Genomic DNA, 25670 nt, shown 5'->3' with positions numbered 1-25670 from the left:
TATACCTTTTCTTAAAATATATTTATAAATTTTAGAAACTAAAAAGAATTGATTTTTTTTAAAAAAAATGCCATATCAATGGAGAAGAAGAGGGGCGGCATGGCCAACTTTGACAATCATTGCCTCCATACAAGGTCGTCAGTGTCCCTTGAAATCCCCAGTGATATCACTGAGGGCACTTGATGCCAGAGGTGTGCTCCGATCGCCCTCGTTTATCTCCCCCCTCTTTGTGTAAAAGAGAGAGGAGGAGATAGAGGAGCATGGTGGGCCAACCTAAGCCACCACCACCTATGGCTAGGTCATCAAGACTCTAAAAATAAATATGAGATGGTTGTCGACTATGTACTACATGATGAGAGGGGGAGAAACATATGGGCTACTGGGGCTCAACATTGGCCACCAACGCTCATGGCAGTCGGCGAGGTCGTTTGCAGCCTCTTAGGGCCTTGACAACCTGACTACTGTTGGGTGATTGTCGATGGTGATTGTCGACAACAGTAGGTCTCCACTCTCCACCCTTGGCTCCCTCCCCTCTCTCTTAATTCCCTCTTTAAATTTCTTTGTTCTTTTTAATAAATTATCGTTATTTTCTTGAAATTTATATCTTATCTTATTTTATCTTATACTATCTTTTAAACAAATGCTTTTGTAACTACCACTTTATTTACATGATATGGTTAAAAAGTCGAAAATACCGCTTATTCTTAATTTAATATGATAATGCCATCTAAAATAAAAGGAAGGAGCTTATAAACAATATTATTCGCTTGACATTATTATTCCTCCTCTCTTTCATTTCACGTGTCAATCTCTTCTTATTTTCTCTCTCCTCGCACCCTTCTATTCCAAATTCCAACGTTTTATCACATTATTTTTCTTACCCTTAATTTTTTTTCTTCCTCTTTAAAATTAATTCATCCATGAGTATATTGAAAAAGAATCATTATAGCTGAAGTATGGTACGCAAATTACGTCGTGCTACACTCAAGTAAGTTTCCAGTTAATTAATAAAGTAAGAAAATTAACGGAAACCAAATAAAAATATTGAAAAACTTAATGGAAAATACAAAATTGACCCTAAACAATATAAATTTGAAAATACAGGTGCTTAAATTTAATGAACTTTCATTTTTGATTGAAAATAGAAAATGAGGCAAAACATATGATTTTTTTAAAAAAGAATTGCCCTATTTTTTATTTTACAAAATGTACAAAAAATTAAAGAAACAAATTAAGAGCATGTCCAGTGGGCCAAAAAATAGGTGGGCACTGGCGGCATCGGCACGCCTGCTAGAAAAGAATGAACCCCAATGAAAATCCAAATCCAAACTTCCGGAATTCAAATTATCAATTCCCTTATTATCAACCCTAAATTCAATTTTTCCCTCTAGCTTCACAATTTATTTGTTTTGGGAAGGGGGGGGTCGGCTTCAGGATCGGCAAGTGTTAGGGAGTCATTTGATCAATCTCCCAATTTCACCACCACATAAGATTTCTATCAATTTTGTGACAATTCGGTCATGCTATCGACCTTGACGATAGCGTGCAAGAAGTTCAACAACCTAGTCACCAGAATCTTCTATGGTCATGGGAAGAGGATGACATGATGATCAGCACATGGTTGAATACTTCGCAAGATCCTATTAAGGGCACCGACCAAAAGATCGGTGCGTACTGAGATCAAGCGTACAACTATTACAAGCAAAACAACAATATCCTGTGGACCAAACAAATAATGGCGATGAAGAAACGATGGGGCGTCATCAGCTCGGCTGTTAAAGGTTTAGTGGGATTCTACTAAGAAGCAAAAAGTCAACGTCAAAGCGGGAATGAAGACAATGTAATGGATTTGGCTCGTACGCTTTGGTCAGTAAAGCATATGAAGGACTTCACTTTTGAGAGGCACTGTAATATCCTCAAACACCACGAACAATGGAAAGTTCCTGACATCGATAGTGGAAGTTCAAAGCGAGCTAAGACAAGTGCCTTCGGGGCATACTCGACTTCGTCAAACCTCGAAACAGTAACGACCAAGGAAGTAGTTGTGGAGTCTTCGTTGTGTCATCCTCAAGGCTACAAAGCAGCGATGAGGAAGAATAAGGGAAAAGCATAGGCAGCCATTGGACTTGCTTTCAAGGAAGAGGTGGAAGCATTAAAATTTGAACAAGCAAGTTAGAAAAGATTTCTTAAATGAATTAAAGGCCCTCAAGGACAAGGAGCTCGAGTTGGAAATTAAAAAATGGGAGAGGGACATGCTTACTACAAACACATCAAATATGAATGAACTTGCTGCAATGGATAATATTACTAAAAAAATTTATGGCTAAGTAGAGCTAATCATGCTAATTATGTAGTCGTGCTAATTATGTAATCGTGGTAATTATGTAATTGTGGCAATATTTATTATTACTAAGTTTTAATTAATTAATTAAATAATTTTTATTCAACGTAATGAATTTACTGTATTAATTTTTTTCATGTATTTTAAATTTTAATTAGTTTTAAAAGATTAAATAGTTGTGTGGGTCTTGAGTGCCAATATTGGAGCAAATTTGTGAATGGGATGCCAGTGTCTATACATCTCTGTTATCAGAATCGGACCGGACCGATCGATCGGATCGATTCGACCGAAAACCGACACCTTGTCCAATCCGGTTCTCTAGAAAATCAAAATTGCAAAGCACTACACTTGCTCTGACCATTTTTAAGCTCATCGCGAGAGAGAGAACCCGGCGTTCGCGCCTTCATAATATAATATCCCTGCCACGAACCACTTTTTGTGAATTTGTTAGCGGACTGACTGTAAATTGTTAGCCGACATACACATGTAAACTGCGTGAGGAACGATTGATAGAAACAAGACATAGGTTTGGCTATTGCCCAATCCAGATTACCTCCAAACCAACTCACCCAATTGGCACATATCGAGTCCAAATAGAATAACAGTTTTCTCAGCCTCCCCTGTCCCTTTTTCAGCACTCTCTCTCCCCTCCGCCGATGATGTTGTTGTTGTTGTTGGCGCATTATCGTTAGTGCCACCTCCAATTTCTCCAAATTTATCCATTTTTCTATTGAATCTTCTTGTTTTTTTTTTTTGGGTTCGTCTTCGTTATCCTTCAGGAACTTCTTCTGCCAGAAGAGCTTCAATTAGCTGACAAAATCCTCATTCATCGCATCTCCTCCCTTTCAGATACCCCCGTCTCTCTCTCTCTCTCTTCCTCTAGCTCTCCGCCTAGAGAGAAGAGTGTCCATGCTGTGCTCAACTCTCTTGACAGCTTAGTATCCAGGATTCGTCGCCGCCATGGCTTCTTCCATCCTCTTTCCGGCGACGACCGTTAAGGACAGCAGGGCGGTTCTGCTCTCCCCCGGAGGCCGATGCCCCGCCATGAGGGCTTCCCGCCGTTGCCTTTTTGTACGCTCTTCGCTGGATGCTAACGTGTCCGACATGAGCGTCAATGGTACTTCCTTTCTCCATTGGATTTGCCATCTTCCCAAGTAGTAGTACGAGTACCGTTTGTTCTACTGTATTGATTCCTGGGACGCTTCTGATTGGATTTCGCTCGCTGTCTATGTAATTGTCAAGTTCTCTGGATAAGGGCCTCACCATTTCTTTCATGTCGTAGTGGTTCGTCTTCTTTGGACTTGCTTTGACTTTTGCTCAGCGCAACTGGAGCGGTTGCTTTGACTCGGTCATGGATTTTCATTTTGATAATTCATGATTGGCGGCGCTACAGAAAGATATGAACGGAAATTATGTATGTGGGCAGTTCGAACAATGTGAAGTTGCAATTTCCTCATTTTCAAGCATCACTGTAATGTCTATGAACTGAAAGTGAAGTTGGTTGCTAAGTCTATGCTTTGGTAGCGAATGATTGATTATTCATATCCAGAACTGTGTCTTAATCTGTTGATAGAGCCGTGGTTTCTGCAATTTCTAATCGAAGTTGGTTATTGCAGTACGACTTTACCTGAGATATTATTATTGAATTGTTTTGTTCTTGAACGTCGCCCTACCTTCTCTGATGATTAACTTGTCAGCGCCAAATGGTTTGTTTCCGCCGGAGCCTGAACATTATCGGGGGCCAAAGTTGAAAGTGGCGATCGTTGGAGCAGGGCTTGCGGGCATGTCAACTGCAGTCGAGCTTTTGGATCAAGGCCACGAGGTTTGGCATCTTACCTCAAGTTCTCGATGGCAATTATGTGCATTCTCCAGTCATCTACTTTATATTTCAATTTTCAAGCAGTCCTCCGCAGCGATGTTGAACTTTTAAGTAGAAGTGCACTGTGATGGCTACTCCTTGATGTGCTTTTATTAACCTTCCGTCCTGAAGCAATCTATCGAATGCCTTCTGTTTTTCCAGGTTGATATATACGAGTCGAGAAAATTTATTGGTGGTAAAGTGGGTTCTTTCATAGATAAACGTGGAAACCACATTGAAATGGGTCTTCATGTTTTCTTTGGGTGCTACAGCAATCTCTTCCGCCTGATGAAAAAGGTGAGGGAGCCTGCTTTATATATGGCAAAATTTTTGTCCAATTAGGACCTGCCTCTTTTTTTCTTTTTAATTTGCTGATACAGATGAAATTTCAGTAGAACATTCCTTTGGGAAAGGATATGCCAATACTAAAAATTGTTATGATGCTTTTCCTTGATGTTTTGTGTTATCTAGGTTGGTGCAGATAAGAATTTGCTTGTGAAAGAACATACTCACACCTTCGTAAATAAAGGAGGCCAAATTGGCGGTATGTTCTGATTCTAGACTGCAATGTATATCTTACTCGTAGCTCATGGGATTCCTTCCTCGAATTTGATAGAAACAGTGGGGTATGTATCTAACAATCTGCCAACTCTTTTCTTTTGCAGAGCTAGATTTTCGCTTTCCAATGGGAGCTCCATTGCACGGTATTCGTGCATTTTTGTCTACAAGTCAGTTGCAGGTAGTTCATTATTCCAAAATAAAAAAAGAAGCGCAAAGTTTCTTTTTCACTTTAAATGAAATTGGTACCTGGGTTTTTTGTCTTATGTGCTATTAATAAAAACTCCGTCTGATTACAGACTTATGATAAAGCCAGAAATGCTGTGGCGCTTGCTCTAAGTCCTGTTGTAAAGGCTCTTGTTGATCCAGATGGAGCACTGCAAGACATACGGAACTTGGATAGTGTAAGAATGCTACTCTAAATCTTTCCCATTCAATCGTCTTGAATTCTCGCTGGACCTTTGTTCTCGTTGAGATATGCCTTCAATTTCTTTTACCCCTTATGTGCTTGACTTTACTTTTTTTGTTTTTGGCTACAGCTTGACTTCACTTAAATTTCATTGCCCCTTCCTGCAGATAAGTTTCTCGGAATGGTTTATGTCCAAGGGCGGTACACGGATGAGTATCCAGAGAATGTGGGATCCTGTTGCATATGCTCTTGGCTTCATTGACTGTGATAACATTAGTGCCCGTTGCATGTTGACCATATTTGCATTGTTTGCTACAAAGACTGAAGCTTCTCTGCTACGTATGCTCAAGGGTTCTCCAGATGTTTATTTGAGTGGTCCCATCAGAAAGTATATCATGGACAAAGGGGGAAGGTGATTCTGAAAGAAATATACTCTGCGTCTTTTGTCGGATAAATCTGTCTGTTATCTTTCACCAAAGAAGGAAACATGGTAACATAGTCTGTCTTGTCTTAACTGGGACAGGTTTCATCTGAGGTGGGGATGCAGGGAGGTACTCTATGCTAAATCTGCTAGTGGAGACACGTATATCACTGGACTAGCTGTGTCTAAAGTAATTCACTTTCAATCCTTCTTCTTTCAAGTGTCCTTTGCTTTGATATAGTTTAAGCTTTCCTTGGTGTATATTGTTGAGCCAGTTTTATCACACCTTTGATTTACCTTCCTATATACAGCTTGCTCATAGGTTGAGGCTTGGCTCCCGTGTAATGTCATAACTTTCTTTCTGTCACACTTGCGGCGCATTGGCCCCACGTGCCCAGTGCATGTAGAGGGCAGTTTGCTTGCACCTTAAGGGATTTAGACATATCAAGGTTTCTCTGCATTATAGAAAATTATATATAGCAGCTCAAAGACATGAAATCTGGTTGACAAATTATTCAAGGATATCTAGCTCTTAAAATGAGCAGATATCATTATTCGAATAAGAATTGGAAATGGGAGCTTCAATTGCTCAACAGATGCAGTAAGGACTGGATCATATTTTTGTTATATATACTTTGCTTTTTAACTGAGCTTATAAATATATATATTAATGTTAATATGCCAAATTTTGATTGTATGAGTATATTAATAGTCTTGAATAGTACTTTGATGTCAGATTAATAGATTTTTTGAGCTCGATATTGCTAAGAAATTTTGAAATAGGATCTTCATTAATCATTTTTGCTTTTGGCTGCACCTTTGAACAAGGATTTTACTGTTGATGTGATTGGCCTGGAACTATATATTGCATTTGGCATTACTCCTTGTGCTTGAACTCTTCATTATTTTCTTTCTCAGGCTACTGACAAAAAAGTGGTGAAAGCGGATGCATATGTGGCAGGTTTGTGATTAAATCTTTCAGTCTTTTCCCATTGTCCTTCCATTTTATTTGCAAATGATCGATTTTCAAATGTCAGCATGTGATGTTCCCGGTATCAAAAGACTGCTTCCAGCACAGTGGAGGGACTGGGAGTTCTTTGATAACATCTATAAGCTTGTTGGTGTGCCTGTCGTCACTGTGCAGCTTCGGTATAACGGTTGGGTCACCGAGTTGCAGGATCTCGAACGCTCTAGGTGTGTCCTAAAGTTGTATTATCTTCTTTGTGAATGGAACTAATATACTATATTTACTTGTTGAGGGTGAAACAAATGGTGCAAATTCTTGTTATCTGAAGAAATGCAATCCTTTGTGATGGTTAGGCAACTGAGGCAAGCTGCTGGATTAGACAACCTGCTTTACACACCGGATGCAGATTTCTCTTGCTTTGCTGACTTAGCACTCGCTTCACCAGAAGATTACTATATTGAAGGACAAGGTTCTTTGCTCCAGTAAGAACTCCTGTCGACTTCATCTACTTTTGAGACGATACAAGTCTGTTTCATTATCTGGTATTTGATAAATTGTCAAAGAAATAATGGCTGGAGCTTTAGAGTACTATGGTAATTCTGCAGCATTGACTAAGGTATTTATTGATTGATCTTGGTACGTTCATTGCAGATGTGTGCTTACACCAGGCGATCCTTACATGCCTTTGACGAATGATGAGATTATAAAACGAGTAACCAAGCAGGTTAAGCCTCTGAAGGCATTTTCTATGAGTAATGTCATTTACAGATCCATTAGAAAGAACTGTTGCATCTACTGATGTCCAGATACCGATGATGATCGTATGATTCCTTTGCATCTGTTTTGAGGAAACTATTACTTATATATTTTCCTTACCAATTGTTTTTCGTGATCAGGTGTTGACTTTGTTCCCATCATCACAAGGTTTAGAAGTAACCTGGTCGTCTGTAGTCAAAATTGGACAATCTCTATATCGCGAAGGGCCTGGGAAAGATCCTTTCAGGCCTGACCAGAAGACACCTATCAAGAACTTTTTCCTTGCAGGCTCTTACACAAAGCAGGTAACCATCTTACCATTAACGATCACTAGGACTGACAATAATAAATAGATAACAACACACATTCACCCTGATTTCGACAATTTCGTTGTGTGCAGGATTACATAGACAGTATGGAAGGGGCCACTCTATCGGGCAGGCAGGCTGCTGCTTATATATGCGATGCTGGGGAGGAGTTGCTGGCTCTGCGAAAGGAACTCGGTATCAGTGATTTGCTAGCGGCTACAAGTACTTCAAGTGTCGCTGATGAGCTAAGTTTTGTGTAGTTATTCCACTGCCCTTTTACCACCCAAGAAAATAGGAAACCTCCTCGGTTATGCTAAGAATCGGGATGGTTATTATAGTGGAAATGTCCATTCTTTTTTCTTACATACAATTCATGTAGAATTGAGACTTTAGTGTAAATTATAGGAAGTTCAAGAAGTATGATTAAAATGGGATCGAAAAGGATGGGGAGAAAAGATGAGTGTGACTAGAGATGTGTGTCGATGATGCAATCTTTGGTTAGGTTGTCCGCCATGAAGAACTTGTGTATTCGGGCCCCTCTTGTAGTTGTCTTGCAATTGACACAAGTGCAACCGCACTACTTTTACCGGAAGCAAATACGGATTTAACTGTACTACTGGTATATAGAACTTTACTCCGGAGTATGTTCCGTCATTAAAACTCGAATATGACTTTTCATTCTATTATTCACAAACACACAAATAAGTCACGGAAACAAAGCAACGCATGCTCAGAATAGGTATAAGGTCACTGTGAATGAGAAGCTGGGAAAAAAATTGACTGTCATACCACCGATAGAGTAAGAAAACTTAACTCACCCGTTAATCCAGCAATACACAAGCCATCCTCTTCTTCGATAATATGGTGACATCCAAAATCCCAAAACACGCGATTTCTCATTACCTAGGTCATTCCTTCGCATCATAAATTTCAGGAAGGTATAGTTGGAAGCTGGAAGTGATATTCATACCTCAAACACGCGAGTAATCGTCCACCACCGGTTTCAGATTTGGCGGACATTAGTATTCCAGACCCAAGAAACCAATCATAGAACACACACGAGTTCGACCATATCAACACTAATGCCATCGATCCCATCTTCATTTATCGTAAGTCGTAACCCCTTCATTAGCAGATCAATAGACAGCAGAAACAGATCCAATTCGATAAACATTATTTAGCCACAAGTTGGATTCTCAATACATCAAACCATGTTACATTACAGCAACTAACAAGCACAGGGGAACAGGACGACTCGACTTCACTCGAAGCGAGCATTCAAGATTTATCAAACCATGTTACATTACAGCAAGTAACAAGCACAGAGAACAGGACGACTCGACTTTAATAGCAAGCAAGCAAATAGAACACGCAGTTGTTCATTGTCTTAACTCTCTCATCATTCAAGATTCGAGAATCTGGCTGCTCACCGATCCCACATTTCGACGAAAATTATCCGATAGTTAATTGCTCAAGCCAATGCCTTCTCTATAGCCTTCTTTGCAGTCTCGAGATCCTCGTCAAAGAACATGTCCCAGTGCCCATCCCACTTGATGAAGAACTCCGTGTCCTCGAAGTACCTAACCCGGTGAACATCCCTGGCCGGAGTGAAGAGATAGTCTCCGACCCCCAAGTCATACTCTTCATTCTTGGTCAAATTCCAGACCTTCTTCTTCCCTTCCATCACCACCAGATCGTGCCCAAACGTGTGGTGGTGCGCTGGCTCTACGCTCCCAGCCTTAAACCTCACTATCGCCGACGTCAGGCTCTCCCGGAGGATCTTCATCGAGCCACCCGGCATTATGTCCATCGGATTCAGCTCCCTGTTCTTCACCAGGCAGCAGACCGCGCAAGTATCCGCAGCCAATTGGCCGCCGGATTCGACTCCAACTTTCGACATTTCGGTCAGGGAAGTGTCTAGAAAGTTCTGGATCTCTTCCGACCAGGGCTGGTTGTCGTTGGCGGGGCAAGGGGACTTGTACGGAGTCTTCAGCCACGCGTCGACGATCTCGACGGCGGACTCGGCCGGAGTGCACTTACCCGACACGGAGAGGACGTTGCAGTTGCTGATTGACCGGGCGTTGACGGCGTCTCCGGTGGTGAGGCACGTGGCGGCGAAGACTCCGGGGAACTTGTTAGCGAACATCGAGACGCCACAGCCGGTGCCGCACGCCAGGAGGCCGCGCGTGGTATCAGCGGCGGATGAGACGCGCTGCCCGACTTCGGCGGCGATGGAGTAGTAGGGGCCGGTGCCAAGGTCTTCGACCTCGATGTTGAGGGAGCGGAGGTGGGCCACGAGGGCATCCTTCAGGGGTGTACCGAAGGGGTCGGCCCCGGCGATGATCTGGAGCGGAGGAGACGCGGCTGCGGTCTCGGCCATTGTCGGAGGCGAGGTGGTTGATCGGAAGTGGGCCAGCGAAGAAGAGAGGAGTGTTCCGGAACAGCCGGCTTAGCTCTGCTGCCAGTACATGGGGAGAGAGATTACTTTTCGGCTGAGGCTATTTCCACCCTTATTTGATTAGTACACTATTTTTTGTACAAAATTACCCCTAATACCATATTTATGGCTCTAATAAATATGATTATACCCCCTAATCACTTTCTCAATCATCTTTTTCTTTCTTAATTTGGGCACAGATTTTACCATTTGTAAACTCCTATATTTTGTTGATACAAAATTGCTAAATTACTAATATTATTGTATCTTAAATCGTTGTATAAAAGATAAAAAAAATCTTAAAGATTTCATTGTTGTGTGTTTGATTTTGGAGTTGAGTTTTGATTTTAATTGGGTTATAATGATTATATTGCTGAATTATGAAAAAAAGTGTGAAAAAGTAATAAATAGTTGAGAGAATTTAGTATTAAAAATTGAATTTAGTATAATAGAATTGTATGTGGGTTTATGTATGGAACCCACTTTTTTTATTTTGAAGAGTTGATTTTTGTTGTGTAGTGAATAGAGTTAAAGTTAGAGTTAAAATGTTACAATTCGATTGCGAAACCAAATGAAGTGCAAATCTCCTAAGTGACGCCAAAATAAAAGGAGCCAAACATCTTAGACGTACATGGAGTAGACAATATCATATGTATTATCAATCAACTAATCTCATTCATCATAAGGTCTTTTTAAGATTAAACAACTAATCCTTGCATAGGTTTGTTTTTTATGAAATTTATTAGTCATAGAATTACGAAATATTTTGAAACTTATGATAGGATTACGAAAACTCGTGGGGCGGGATATGAAGTTTAGGACGTGCACTTTTATTTATTTAGTTTTTTCTACTTTTTATAATTTTTTTATTCATTTTAAGATTAATATCTATGTTCATAAAAAATTTCTATGGTGAAGCTTTTTAATAATTCTATATTAGATATGGGTTGCCTTTATTCTAATAATAGACTAAAATATTCGCGCCATTTGATCATGCTTCCAATTCAAACTTTTATTTTTTATTTGGTTTCATAATCTTTTAATTTATGGATGTATAATGACTGCACAGTAAATTAGTCAAATTTTGTATTATTGCATCTAAAATAAGTTTAACTTAATATACAAAATTTGTTATTTTATAATTTTTTTGTATTTTCAGATCATATTGTAAAGAAATTAAAATAAATCGGGGTATTAAGGTCTATATACATACGATCATGCACAGTAAATTACTAATGGCAACAAATTGGGAAAGGAAATGATGGATTTGGGAGAATGATTTGAGTTTATTTATTAAAGTCAAAAAGATGCAATTGAGGGTAATTTGATACAACCAATAACAAATTGAGTGTATTAGCCAATTATGAGGTGAAAATAGCCCAGCCTTATCTTTCAGGTAATTATCGATATATATCTATATATTATACTATATCTATACTTCTATACTATTATATAAATAAACTCAAAACCTTCCATTTTAGTACCACTTGTTATTTCTCAAAATGTCATGATATATTTTCTCTAATTAATTACAACAACTATATTTTGAACAATTTAATAATTTTTTTTAACTTCTAATCATTTCTCTCTCTTTTTTTTTTTTTTGCATAGCTCATGTGCGTTTGTTTAGAGATATGCTATATCATGCGACAAAATCTACCGAATTCATCCTCCGAATAGAAACAGTGGCAGGTGATGTAATTATTAGCAACTTTATGGGCAATAATTCTGCACCTCCTATTTCGGCATATTTCGTAGGATTGATTTCACGGGAAGCAGCATTTTCCATTTATTTAAGGGAGAATTGTGCTTTGTAAACCGCAACTTATGAAAATGCAAAAAGTATATCATAAAATTATTCAATCACCCATAAGAAAAATAATAAGGAAGAAATTGATTTTGGATATTTTCTCTTCCTGCCTCGAGTCTTTTACTGTTATCATCGTACATTTACCATTTTGGCCTTGGAGAATTTTCTCAATCTTTCAATTTCTGGAAACTAGGTGAGGAGGAATATTGATGGACGTCAGTTAGGTGCTCTCCCAAACCGTGACCAAGAGTAAGAAAATTACCATTTTGGCCTTGGATACGTTAGATATTGATGGGGCTGCTACCATTTTGGCCTGGGATACTTCGGATATTGATGGACTCTAGCAGCTCTCCGAATTTCGATTGTTCACAGCTTCAGGCCAACATAATGCTTCTTGGTCACAGGTTTATGTTGCGTCCATTTAGATGTAGATTTGGTTTAAGATTTCTCGCCTGAGAACAGGTTTTGGTGCTTGTTGAGGCTGACCGTATACTCGATGTCGGGTAATGCAATCATTTCGCGGCCCCCTAAACAGAGGCAAACTTTGCTCCTTTCGGCGACTCAAACAAAGTCGTTGCAGGACCTTGCACGCCTCAGTTTGAAGGACCCAGAGTATTTGAGCGTTCACGAGTAGTCCGTGACAGCTACTCCCAATCGGTTGCAGCAAACTGCGATGATTGTGCCTCTTGAACAAAAGGACATGTTGTGGAGCTTCATAGAGGCACATCTTCGCTCGAGGATTCGCGTGTTTCTCTCCGGCTGTAAGCAGTTAAGTCTGTGCCAGTCAATATAATTGCCTGAGCAGGAGCTGATCTTGATAAAGCAATGGTTCCTGCTTTTTATAAATTTGAGGAAGATCATGACTTCCAGTTCTCTGTCTTGTTTGTATGGCAACATGTTGAATTTTAAAGTGGTCATGGTTTAAGGAAGATAGTTTTCCTGATTGCTCTCTGTTGGCCTATGTGATGATTATGCCATTACTCTTACAATGTTAGGCTATTATTCTTTTGCCTTCTACCTATTTCAAGCTCGATCCCGTTCCTTATTATAACTTTTCACTTCTAATCCATAGTAACATTGATGATGACTCACAAACTTTAGGTTAAGTTCGTCTTTGAAGCATTCAAAAAATTACATCCTGGAATGCCCTTGAAATGTCTTCATGGAAGGATGAAGCAAGAGAAGAGGATGGGAATATTTATTCACAATTTTGTGAGCAGCAGCCACTTCTTTACAAGAGAATGGAAAGTAAAAAAGCGGGAGTTTTTATTCCCTTTGTGAAGCCTCATATTGTTTCTTTTCATACTTATTGTAGGTGGATTGTCCATAAGCTGTTGCATCTTACTTACATACATAGAGTCGGTCGTACTGCTCGTTATCACTCTGGAGGGAGGTCTGTTTTGTTCCTCCATGCCATCTGAAATGAAAATGCTCGAGAAATGAAAAGCTGCGAAAATACCTTTAAATGTTATCAAGGTAACCTGTTCCCGTGAAATATGCCCATTTTTCTTTATATGTGCCTTGGCACAGAATTTATCTTTGCAGCCATCTTTTAGAGCTCTGCTCTCCCCGTGTTGAGTCGGGATGTTTTCGACCTTAGTGTTGTGATCTTCCAGGCAAACTCAAGGAGAATTCAACCTATATCTGGTGAGTTGCTTGCCCAGCATCCAAACATTAATCAACTCGCTCAAAGGGCCTTTTATCACCTATTTGCGGTCCATCCATATTCAGAAAGACAAAGAAATCTTTGACGTGACAAAGCCATCAATCGACGAGTATTCCATATCGCCGGGTCTAGCAATGCCGCCAAAGTCCGGTTCTTGAAGAACCAGTTGAAGTCTAAAGACACCAGAGGTATATGCTCCACCTGAACCTGAGAGTTCAGTCGAGGATGGAGTTGTGGACGTATCAAGGAAGAAGCTGGAGATCGGGGAATCTGTTGAAGATGATAAGAATCTCCTGTTGACCGCTTGCTCGAGTAGCACAGCCGCCGGATTCTGATGGTTCGATTCTAATGGACCGAGGTAAATACTTTCCTTTCATCAAGGCATCCAACTTTCAGCTCGCGCTACTTCAACCAGTGTTTTGCATATACTTTCTTTCAACCAAAGGTTTCAATATTGATGTGTACGTTGCCCTTTTGTGTTGCAGAGAAAAAGGATGAATACTACAGAAGGATGAGGGAGGAGATGAAGAAAGTCGACAAGGACGGCAATCGTCTTCACCGGGAGCTGCTCGAATCAAGAAGCAGGAGGAGGATCTGTCTCTTAAGCTACTGAACTGCACTCATAGTCATAGAAGCTGGTGTGTCATCATCAGCTCTTTCCGTCGTAATCCAGAATTTTTTTTTTCTAAAATTATTACTCAGGTGGATACATATGATATGAGATACATAGTAGTTTTGTTTTAAAACATGTTGAACCCATCGAACATCAATGTCAGTCAACATCCATAATAATGCTTGCATCGGAAAATCATGGCAGTACGAACCATCAGGTTACCGATGATGATAGTAGATCGGACGTGCGTACTCCTTCACGAATGCCTAATGCACGAACTTATTTATGTCAATTGGTGGTCAATTATCAAAGCATAAATTAAAATAATTCATCATAGTAGTAATTATTATTGTGAGGAAAAAAGCCAAAGGCAATAATGATTGGGTTACCGAAGATTAGTAGATCGGACGTGTGTACTCCTTCATGAATGCCTATGCACGAACTTATTTATGTCAATTGGTGGTCAATTATCAAAGCATAAACAACCAAATTAAAATAATTCATCTTAGTAGTAATTATTATTGTGTGGCAAAAAGCCCAAGGCAATAATGATTGGGTCCAAAAGTGAAAGAAAAACGACGGTCGGGGGCAAAACGATAATTTGGCCACAGACATTTCTTTACTTTACCGCGTCGCTTCGGAAAGAACCAGAGCTGTTTCTTTCTGTTCGTCAGAACAGCGGACGGGAGTCAAAGATGGAGCGGGAGCAGGAGAAGAAGCTGAAGCTGCTGGTGAATCTGGCAGTGGCTCTCTCGATCCTCTCGGCTTCGACCGGAGCGGCCGAGTACGTGAGGCCCCAGCCTCGGAAGACTCTCGACTTCTCAAGGAAGCCGAAACTCTCCCCTTCTTTCCCCCAGCAGGTAGCCTCGTCGTCTGATTTATCCCTTCTTCAGCCTTCCGAGGTTCCTCTCTGAAGGAATTAGGGCAAAACAGTAATTTGGCTTGGTGTTCTGATGTCCTAGTATTCGGTGAATGGGTTGATGGCTGGTAGGTGACAGTTCTTGCGGTGAAGCTGATCATAGTTTGATTCCAATGGATTAAAGTTTCATTTTTTTGCTTAAATTTTCTGTTGGGATTTGATTTTGCTTTTAGTATGACACTCTTTGTCTGGTCGTCTCCACCGAATTCACTCTTTGATGAATGTAAATTATCGTATTGCAGGTTCACATATCTTTGGCTGGAGACAAGCACGTGCGAGTTTCGTGGGTCACGGATGATAAGGACTCTCCGTCCTATGTTGAATATGGGATGTCGCCGGGTAAATACGAGCATACGACGCAAGGAGAGAGCACTTCTTACAGCTATCTACTCTATAGCTCGGGCAAGATACACCATGTGGTTATTGGGCCTCTTGAAGATGGCACGGTTTACTATTATCGATGTGGAGGAGGCGGTCCCGAATTCCAGCTTAAAACTCCTCCGGCACAGCTTCCGGTTAACTTTGCTGTGGCTGGGGACTTGGGCCAAACTGGTTGGACTAAGTCGACCCTGGATCACATTGCCCAGTGTCAGTACGATGTTCATCTCCTTCCTGGGGACCTGTCCTATGCTGATTTCTTGCAGCATCGGTGGGACACTTTTGGTGAGTTTGTGGAGCCACTTGCAAGCTCGAGGCCTTGGATGGTGACCGAAGGAAACCACGAAAAGGAGAGAATCCCGCTGTTTGAAGAGGGGTTTCAATCCTATAATGCTCGATGGAAGATGCCATTTGAGGAGAGTGGATCGAGCTCAAATCTCTATTATTCATTTGAGGTGGCAGGGGTCCACGTGATCATGCTTGGATCGTATGCGGACTATGATGAGTACTCTGAGCAATATGATTGGCTGAAGGTTAGTTGTTTTCTGACATTTTTGAATGAAAAAATGTTGAATTATTTAGCATTGATTAGAATAGTTAATACTTGAACCTTGTAATTTGTTAGTAATTTCAGAATAACAGGCGATGTCATAGGCTACCACTGGCATTATCTGCCTTTCTCTGCTTCTTTCAAGAAATAGAACTGATTAGCAGTAAAACACGAGAATGAAAAACTAAACACTGGTAGCCTGTGAGGTTTCAAGACTGGTGGAAACTTGGTTCTTAAGACCCGGTTAAGAGGAGGAGTAAATTTCAGAATCTTTTTTGCCTTAGACTTGATGACTTCACATATCTCTTCCTCACCCTTTTCGTGCACAGGCGGACTTATTGAAGGTGGATCGGAGCAGAACCCCGTGGCTCATAGTTCTGTTTCACGTGCCATGGTATAATAGTAATCATGCTCACCAAGGGGAAGGACAAAGGATGATGGAGGCAATGGAGCCCTTGCTGTATACTGCCGGAGTGGATATAGTATTGGCCGGACATGTACATGCATATGAGCGCTCGGTACATCTCCATTCTTGAACCCCTTCTTGCTATTCTCTTATGTGGTTGTGTATTATAACTGATGTATCTGATGTTGATGACAATTGAACAGAAACGAGTCTATAATGGAAGACCTGATTCTTGTGGCGCCGTCCACATCACAATTGGAGATGGTGGCAATAGGGAAGGGTTGGCTCAGAAGTGTGTCCCCCGTCTCTGAAATCTGGACTCTTTTCAATTGCTTCTCTCTTTTGTTCTTGCATATTCCCTCAAGGAACTTTCTCACTGGAAAGAAATTCATGAATCAATTCCTTCATCTTTCCTGGACAGGTATAAGGATCCTCAACCCGAGTGGTCAGTCTTTCGCGAGGCGAGCTTTGGTCATGGAGAGCTCAAATTTGTGAACGCATCTCATGCATTCTGGAGCTGGCATAGGAATGATGATGACGAGCCCATTAAATCTGATGAGGTTTGGATATCCTCCTTGGCCAGCTCAGGTTGCCTTGTCCAAAAGAAACATGGATTCAGAAAAATTCTCATGGCTCCTTAGTACTGACCATCGCCCTATGCTGGCCTATTATTCGCTTAATTAGAAACAAGAGCAAATGAGAAAGAATGAAAAGCTTCTACAAGCTTCGGCTTTGTCTACATAATTTGGTATGGTTTTTTTCTTCAGTGAGACCATGCCACTCGCACATTGGCTTTCTCTGGCCATGAAGGTGCTTAATCAGTTCTTTAGAATGGAAAAGGTGGTCTTCTTGTTTCAACTGTGATCATCGACTCCAGTTCATTCCTATGAATATATATATAGTTTTGTGTGCTGTGATTATGCGATTCAGTCCCTTTTCCTTTCCCTTGTAGAATCAAATTTATTACTCCATGGGGAATTTATCATTCTCTTGGTTCCTCATCGAGGCGTTAGATCCCGTCTAAAAGAAATTGATTTTACACGTCCATGTTCTTTGCTCTGGCCCCCTTTGGATTTGTATTGGACTTGGAACTTAAGAAGTCAGAACTGCATATGTTAGGACCACCCACATTTTCTCATATCAATATATATGCATACATCCTATAATAATTCAATGGCCCGTATTCCACCCTTTTTGGACAACCCAATCTCTTACGCCGTGTTTGGGAGTTTACAGGGGAGGGAGAAGAGAGGAAGGGAGAGGAGAGGAAAGGGGAGGGAGGGGGAATGCATATCTTAAAAATTTTATGTACTTAAAAATAACGTAATATTAATAAAATTAAGTAAAATATGTCAATTCGTGCAAGTACATGGAAATTTATGTTATAAACAATATGCCATGAACTCGAATAACGAATTTTAGTTTATGACATATCTACTAAAATTTCAGTCAGTTAATTAGTTAAACAAGAGTTTGATTTTGTAACAATCTCCTCATGTATAAGATGGTTGAAAGTCAAAAATAACATTTCGTGGCGATCAGATTCCCTTAGTTGGAATAGTCATAGCCTTTTATTGTCCATATAATATTGTTTTCTCCTCTTAACCTCTCAATCTCATGTGCTATTACGCCATTTTTTTTTCTTGTCTGAATTTTATCATTAATATTTTTTTTCTAAATTTTGATGTACGCCTTCCGTGCATATGCAGGTGTCATCTGGAATTATATATAAGGGGGAGATGAATCGGCATTTTTTTTCTCGTTTTCTCGATTTTTTTATTACTACTATTAATTGATCTATTTCAGTTATTGATCTTCATTTATATATATTTATTGATTCATCTAATCGCTGCTTGGCACATATTTTCCAAGAAATACTTTTTTTTTTTGCAAAAATCCATTTTATTTATTATCTTTATATAAGTATTTTCCTTCATTTTACTTCATATTTATATGATAATCTTCTTTTTGGTTGTTTTAGTGTATGGTTGATCCACAATTACCATTCCTTTTTGACGAGCGACGGGAACTATGAGAATATTAAGAGACTAGAAAAAAAAAATAGAAGAATGTCTCTTACATGCTTCATAAAAATTTCTTTAAAAAAGATTTTTAAAATGATATAATCCATATTGAAAGAAAATAGAGTTTCATTACCATCTTTTTATTTTTAGTTATTAATTTGTATTTTGCTTTTTATTCTCTATTGATATTTATTCTCTTGATTTGGGAAAGTAATTTTTGACTCTTCCGTTCCGGAATTTTAGACACTCATATTTTTTGCTCTCCCTAAATTTATATCTAAACGTTTCGAAATTCTAAAGTTCGATTCTTTCAAAATCTTTCAAGAGCAGACAACATTTAATAGATCTACAAATTCATTATTATTATTTTTTACATATGAATATATGTATTTTTATTTCTTTATTATAGAGTTTACATTATTTAGATTTCAACATGGTCTCAGTTGAACTTTTGTTATTCATGAAGTTTCTTCTTCTTTATCCGATTTGTGTACTTAATTAGGTCCCCTTTTTCTTTTGTTCTTCGTTTTCTTTCTTTAAGATCATTTATGATGAGGGGCTTCGTATACCCCTGTGTATTTTATTCTTCATCCATCAATGAATTCTTATTATCCATAAATAAAATGAATTATTTAGATTTCTTTGTTCACATATGATTTTACTAACTATATATGAATTTATAATGAATTTTAGAATTAATAAGTGCACATGCAACGTACGTGTATCTCGACTAGCTAGCTAGTATAGTATGATAAAAAAAGCAATGCGTGAGGGGCGAGGTAAGACAGCAAAGCAAACAGCTCCCAAAATATCAGCCATGATGGATGAAGGCAGGAGGAATCTGGGCACGTCCAGCCATCCCAAATGGAAAAGCAATTGCAGCCCAACAGATTTGTATTGGACTTGGGAACTTAGAAGGCAGGAGAACTGCATATGTTAGGACAACCCACTTTTTCTCATACCAATATAAACCCAATCCCTTATCTACAAACACAGTTGCACCACTAAACACTACCCAACCCAAAATCTGGCAGTATCATCAGCTTCTGTAGTAAAAATTTCGAACTGGCTGAGGCGAGATGCTAGCAATTTGCTGGCCTCGAGTATTTGGGTGGCAGGGAGGGACACCGCTCGTCCATATGTGGGTATGGGTCCAGGGTATTGTATCCTGGGAGTTCCATCCGGTACTTCCCTTTAATCTGACAAAACGGAAGCTCCGCATCATCCTCTCTGTTGCACCACCCAGGCAATCTGCTCGAGTTGCTCTCGAAGAACCTCAGAGAATATGCATCTTTGATCTGAATATTTCATGACAAACAGAATGGATTAGTTATATTTTGAGTATGTATGGACATCCTTCTTATGATTGCCTTTCTGTAGCTTACCGTGAATTCCGTGACCTGAACGGAGCTAGCAATAGGATCAAAAAGCCCGGCGGCTTTGTACATCTCGAGGACGAAGGCAATGCATGAGGTCGACATCCCATCGCTGTAGAGCCAATCATCCTGCTCCGGAACTGTAAGCAACTCAGCAAAAGACGATCCCTTCCTCTCGACTTCAACCAAGATATCGGGAAGATCTAGACCCTGTAATCATTTCAACTAACACTAAATGAAGATGTCCAAAGATCTCTATCAACTACTACAACTAGCTGTCTTAAACATCTTATCATCATATATCTGCAAATCAGTTCTTACAACTGCATTGTATTTTCACAAGCTAGCACAATAAATCTGTATAGAGTCGAGGACTGATTGGAACTGCCATTGTAATACCTGAGTCCCAAGTCGTTTGTTCAGGGCTTCATTCCACAAGTTAGCAGCATATGCAGGCTGAATTTGATTCCACACAGTCATAACTGAAGCGACCTGAATTGCCACAGAGCTCTTCAGTCAAAACAAGTGACTAACATACATGAAATTTGCCACAAATGAGAATGAGAAAACTGAAGGCCAACAAGTGGAACTGAATCAAGAAGGGAGGAAATTGCAATGACCGAAAACAGATGAGTGTGTGGATCGAATTAATACCAGATGAGCATCCAAGGGAGGTGGATAATTTCCATCGATAGTGTCAATCCAACTGAATATCATGTTATGGTAACCATAAGGCTGTCCATCCATGCTTTGTGCATACTCCCATGCAGCAGTCTCATTGAACTTGGCCCGCATATCAGGATGCAGGGGAAGCAATGCAATGTGGGGATTGGCATCATCTTTAGTGAGCTCAAATTCCCACCATTCGTCCCAAGGTACCATGGCAACAATATCCTCTCCCTGTAGATGTTAAAATTAACATTTTCAACTACATTGCTCTGAATCTTTTAATTATTATATACTAATTCATGGGGCAAGGAACAGAAGATATAGTTCGAGAATCTACGTGAGCATATCAGCACGAAGAAGCATTGACTGTCACATCTATCAATAAGCAATACCCTTAAAAGGTATCAAGTTATATCGCATCCTGATATTACTGGAGAGATATAGTTAGGCATCTCTCCAGGTAAGATTGAAATATTTCACACACATTTCAGTTGCTGACATCACAGGGAAATCTATCATACGATAAAGTCACCCTATCGTTTTCACTAAATTAAGAAATGAATGAAGTTCTTAAAATGTGGTGCTGAGGAAACAAGCATTCCACGAACAAGGAGGATATTTCATTGCAGAAAAGATGTTCAAGGCATGAATCATGATTGAACATGTACTTGCTTCATAATACTATCTTTTAGTTCGCATGCTCTAATGCAATATTACTACTCAGTCAGATTTACCTCTTCATTCTCATGTCCAGATTCGCCAACCCACAGCTTTCCTTCCGAATCCCTTAGGCAAATGGCTGAGTGACCAGCATAAGTTCCGCTGACCCATTTCTCTAGAGTTTCAAAGCCACCCCACCTCCCTCGGATCTTCGATATTGCAAGAAAATCTCCCGAATGAATGTCGTCGACGCTGATATTTGTAACCCAAGGCTGGGGGCGGACCTCAAAGGAAGCTCCCATGTGCTTCTTCAAGAAGGCGATGTTAGATTTCTCTCCCCACCCTGTATTTGTAAATAATGGGAAGACATCCCAGAGGGCCTGAAGAGTTCCAATCATTCCGGCTTGCATGAGAAATATTGAGACTCCTCTGCTCTTAACCTGAAATCATGTGACTACCAATTTTAAGCAAGGAGCAATAGATATCATAAAGCTACACTGACAAGATCCTAAATTGATGCAACTTACATATTCATATTCAGCTTTTCCTTCCCACTCCTTGAACTCGAATGTGTGCTCCCGGGATCTAAAATAGTAATCCCACGTCACACGATACGGCGTTGCAAATACATAGAGGTCCAAACATGTCCAACTATGGGCTTTGCTGACCTGGATAAGCAAATGAACCCATTTCGATAGTTATAAGCATGATATTTACAGACACTTTCAACAGAATAGTGCACCTATAATACGGAACGACCAAGGGATGAAGCTCGAGGGTAAAAGTACGACTGAACCTAGTTTACCATTAGGCAATGTATATTATCTATCTATAGTTAAGTTCAACCATTCTTGGCGATAGTAGAAAACTTTTATTTTCGTCAAAGTAGCTGGATAACTGAAGAAAGGAAGTGAACAGAACGAACTTCCATCATTTGCAACTCCGAGTACACATAGATTTCTGAGGCCGAAATCGTAATTCATGTAGCCAACTTCCCCTAGCTACTGATTCATATCTTGATTGCAATTGAAAAGCAACTGGGTACTCAAAGATTTTGACCAAAATTTCATCGATACTGAATCAAAGATTGCTCCATAACTCAACCAAACCAGGAATTGAGGGGGGGGGGGGGGGGGGGGGGGGGGGGGGGGGGGGGGGGTTTGGGGGTGTGTGTGTTGCAAGTATGAATCATATACCTTGACGTGGAGAGTTCCTCCGCCGAATTCACTGCCGCTCTTGTTGTGGAACTCCAGCCAGGCGGCGTTCTCGTAGAAGCACGCGCCTTTCCACTGCAAGGTCCCATTGGAGGAGGAGGAGGAGGCGGAGGCGGCGCCGACGAAGGTTGGGAGGAGATCCGCGGGGCTGCGAAGGGAGTTGAGGATGGGCCACGCGAGCTGTCTCGGCAGCAGGGGAAGGACGTCCTCCGGGTGGAATGGTAGTTGTATGGACTGTGAGTGGGCAGGTGGGGTGGAGAAAGAGAGGACGGTAAAGCAGAGGAAGAAGAGGAAGGGAGAGGACACCGCCATGAAAATCGGAGGACAACTCCTCGAGACAGCAGAGGAAGGAAGAGAATGGAAAATGTGCTGAAAACAACTCTTTCTTTACCTGTCTGTCTCCGTCTCCCTCTGTGTTGACCGGAGTCCGATCAACCCGACCCCTAATAAGAGGTTTTAAAGAAAAATGCCATTCTTTTTTGTTGAATAATAATTGGTATTATATGGAAAAAAAATGCCATTCTTTTTTTTTTGTTGTTGTTGAATAATAATTGGGATTATATGAAAAAAAAAATGCCGTTCTTATTTGCTAAATAAGCACATAAACTCCTCCTTAGTTCATCTATCTTTTATTGGGTGAGGCCAACAGATCAATGAAACCAATCACGTTTGGACGTCGACTCGGTCCTGATTATGAGTCTTGCCATTTTTTTGCTAGTAAGGATCTTTTGCTGAGTACGTTCTTAGGGGAATCTAAGGATGCTTCAAGACACTGGGGAATATCCCTTTGCAGTCATAACCTCCAACGTCTCCATTATTCCTTACGGTTCGATGTCTGTATTTGGGATTAATCTGTCCTATGATATGAGAAATATATGGGGCCAAAGTTTCTCACTTTGGACCTCAGTACCATACACAATACAAAAAACCCGATACTCAATTGAGTAGGATCTATACGATAAAAAAAAAAGTTACATAACAAAAAATATATAAAATTTTAATAATTTTGGTACGAAACTTTTTTTTATAACCTAAAAATGCACAAATTTTTTATTTAATAGCAATTCTAGTACAAAATTTTCGTTAATTGGATGAAATCAATCGAGATCACAGAGGGCGCCGGTAACCCCAAATGGGAGTAATGATTAGGGTCGTGACGCCACCCGCCGGAATCGAGAGAATTTCCAATTTGAGAGTTCTCTCGATTCCAGAAGGTGAGATCCTCAATTCGGCCATCACCCCCCGATTGGAGTTGCGGTATCCTCTGTAACCTCGATTCCATCCAAATTAACAGAAGTTGATGCCATATTAGAATTGTTATTAAATTAAAAAATTTATATATTTTAGGTTAAGAAAAAAATTCGTACTACAATTATTAAAATGTGAAATTTTTGTTTTGTTTTTTTTTTTGTTTTGGTTATTAATCCGAAAAAAGGAGTGGGATCTAACTAATTTTAGCGATAATCATTTTATGAGTTTCAACCAGTATCACATAATGCTTCATATTATTCGACTCGTGGTAAACTTGAACACGTTGAACCTAAGCAGCATAGAAGTCACTTTCGACATGCAATTTGCAGAGTTATTGTTCTTTACGAATGAGCAACCTCAACGACACCAAAAAGTCATGCATAACTTTATAGCACCAGCTAGAGATTATTAGAGCCCCACGTAAGCATTCTATAGAGCTGTCCACACACAATTCCTCCCTCAATTTGCCTCCACAGAAACCTAAAACAAATGGGAAACTCTACCCACAGCCACTATTTCGACATTATATGGTATCACCTTCTGATCTCCCAATATCAGACCTCATTTGGTCCATTCCCTTCGACTCAATGTCTGTCCTGCCCCAGCACAAGCTGTTCTCCTCCGTAAACAACCCGAGACCCGTCGTCCCGTGCCTAGTCGTCCGGAATGGCCGTGTTCGTTGCCTTGCTGCCACCACCACGACAGGCCCCACTGGGCAGAAGCTGGAGTCGGGAAAGCTAGTCATTGTGCCCGTCCCTACTTCCACTTCTACACCACCTCCTGACCCGCCACGGGTGGTGACATCTCCATCTCCATCTCCTGTCCGGCTGGCGACTGATGACCCATCGTCACTCAAGTCGACCTGGTCCCACCGCGCTTGGGTTGCATGCGGGTGTACGACGGTGTTTGTCTCCCTGGCAAAGTCAGTGTTACTGGCTGCGGAGTCCCATTCTTGGGCCGGGCCCATCTTGGCAGGATCGGTCGGGTATGTGCTCGCGGACCTCGGTTCGGGGGTCTACCACTGGGGGATCGACAACTACGGGGATGCCTCGACCCCTTTCTTCGGAAGCCAGATAGAGGCTTTCCAGGGCCATCATAAGTGGCCGTGGACGATAACTCGCCGGGAGTTCGCCAACAACCTCCACGCTTTGGCTCGGGCAGTGGCCTTCTCGGTCCTTCCCATTGACCTTCTATGCAACGACCCCACAATGCTCGGGTTCGTGGCCTTCTTCTCAGGTTGCATTATGTTTAGCCAACAGTTCCACGCATGGGCCCATGGAACCAAGAGCAGGCTCCCCCAGCTCGTTGTTGCATTGCAGGACGCCGGGATCCTCGTGTCTCGGGCACAACATGCCGCACATCACCGGCCTCCCTATAATAACAATTACTGCATCGTGAGCGGAGTTTGGAACACGTTCCTGGACGAGATGAAGGTATTCCAGGCATTGGAGATGGTGCTATTCTTCAAGTTCGGGCTGCAGCCGCGGTCCTGGGACGAGCCGAGCTCCGAGTGGACGGAGGATTTAGAGGCCTCTGCTCAAATCGAAGCCTAGCTCGTTAATGCATAACATATCATATTCATATTATTGAATTTTTAATTAAGTACTTTTTTTTTCTTTTCAAAAAGTTTCTTCCAAAAGTACTTGCGGATTGAATGCTGTGTCGATGATGAGCCCTGGTTCATCTACAAGCTGCAAGTGTTAGTGTAATACATGTATCGAGCTTAATCTTGGCAATAATTTTCTAATGCAATATAAACGAAATCTTGCACAGAAACGAACATCAAATTGTATCCTACGGATCTAAATGCAACAATTACATTCAAGTGACGATTATAAAACACTATAATTAGGCAATCAATGTCCTTCGCAATTTGTTACATTACGCTTTATGGGAATGAAAGCTAACCGAGTAGAGTGATGGATGTCTCGATCAAGACATACAGGGCTAACATTGTATTGATGTATGGTGCACGATCTTCTATCTTCTCTATACAATTTTCCTGGCGAGTAACGAAGAACTCGGTATAAGATTTCATCCATAGCAATTAGCAAGCTAATGGGCCGAACGGATTTACTT

General features: G+C 40.6%; 5 protein-coding genes across 5 annotated transcripts; 3 read left to right on the top strand and 2 right to left on the bottom strand.

Annotated features, from left to right (window-relative positions):
* Positions 1-2931: 2931 nt before the first annotated feature.
* On the top strand, positions 2932-8231 carry LOC116213961 (zeta-carotene desaturase, chloroplastic/chromoplastic). The gene is made up of 14 exons (XM_031549130.1): positions 2932-3458; positions 4039-4163; positions 4362-4496; positions 4671-4743; positions 4865-4938; positions 5057-5161; positions 5334-5578; positions 5690-5777; positions 6506-6548; positions 6625-6781; positions 6908-7036; positions 7206-7278; positions 7451-7615; positions 7711-8231. Exons 1-14 carry the CDS (start codon positions 3302-3304, stop codon positions 7876-7878), a joined length of 1737 nt encoding a protein of 578 aa, XP_031404990.1. The 5' UTR covers positions 2932-3301; the 3' UTR covers positions 7879-8231.
* Positions 8232-8760: 529 nt separating this feature from the next.
* On the bottom strand, positions 8761-10127 carry LOC116213964 (DNA damage-repair/toleration protein DRT102). The gene has a single exon (XM_031549133.1). The coding sequence runs from the start codon at positions 9996-9998 to the stop codon at positions 9090-9092; it is 909 nt and encodes a 302-aa protein (XP_031404993.1). The 5' UTR covers positions 9999-10127; the 3' UTR covers positions 8761-9089.
* A 4653-nt stretch (positions 10128-14780) lies between these two features.
* On the top strand, positions 14781-17319 carry LOC116213963 (purple acid phosphatase 18). Its single transcript, XM_031549132.1, has 5 exons — positions 14781-15004; positions 15306-15974; positions 16321-16509; positions 16601-16689; positions 16819-17319. The coding sequence occupies exons 1-5, from the start codon at positions 14840-14842 to the stop codon at positions 17036-17038; spliced, it is 1332 nt and encodes a 443-aa protein (XP_031404992.1). The 5' UTR covers positions 14781-14839; the 3' UTR covers positions 17039-17319.
* A 1891-nt stretch (positions 17320-19210) lies between these two features.
* LOC116213962 lies at positions 19211-22774 on the bottom strand. Its single transcript, XM_031549131.1, has 7 exons — positions 22323-22774; positions 21654-21794; positions 21201-21566; positions 20452-20697; positions 20197-20289; positions 19807-20007; positions 19211-19719 (listed from the first exon to the last, which is right to left on the bottom strand). The coding sequence occupies exons 1-7, from the start codon at positions 22650-22652 to the stop codon at positions 19504-19506; spliced, it is 1593 nt and encodes a 530-aa protein (XP_031404991.1). The 5' UTR covers positions 22653-22774; the 3' UTR covers positions 19211-19503.
* A 1312-nt stretch (positions 22775-24086) lies between these two features.
* Positions 24087-25361, top strand: LOC116213960 (fatty acid desaturase 4, chloroplastic). Its single transcript, XM_031549128.1, has one exon. It carries the CDS (start codon positions 24119-24121, stop codon positions 25142-25144), a length of 1026 nt encoding a protein of 341 aa, XP_031404988.1. The 5' UTR covers positions 24087-24118; the 3' UTR covers positions 25145-25361.
* Positions 25362-25670: the final 309 nt, after the last annotated feature.

This window comes from Punica granatum, chromosome 7 (assembly GCF_007655135.1).
Source record: "Punica granatum isolate Tunisia-2019 chromosome 7, ASM765513v2, whole genome shotgun sequence".
In the NCBI taxonomy this organism is placed as follows: domain Eukaryota; kingdom Viridiplantae; phylum Streptophyta; class Magnoliopsida; order Myrtales; family Lythraceae; genus Punica; species Punica granatum.
This window is presented reverse-complemented; position numbering and strand designations above follow the sequence as displayed.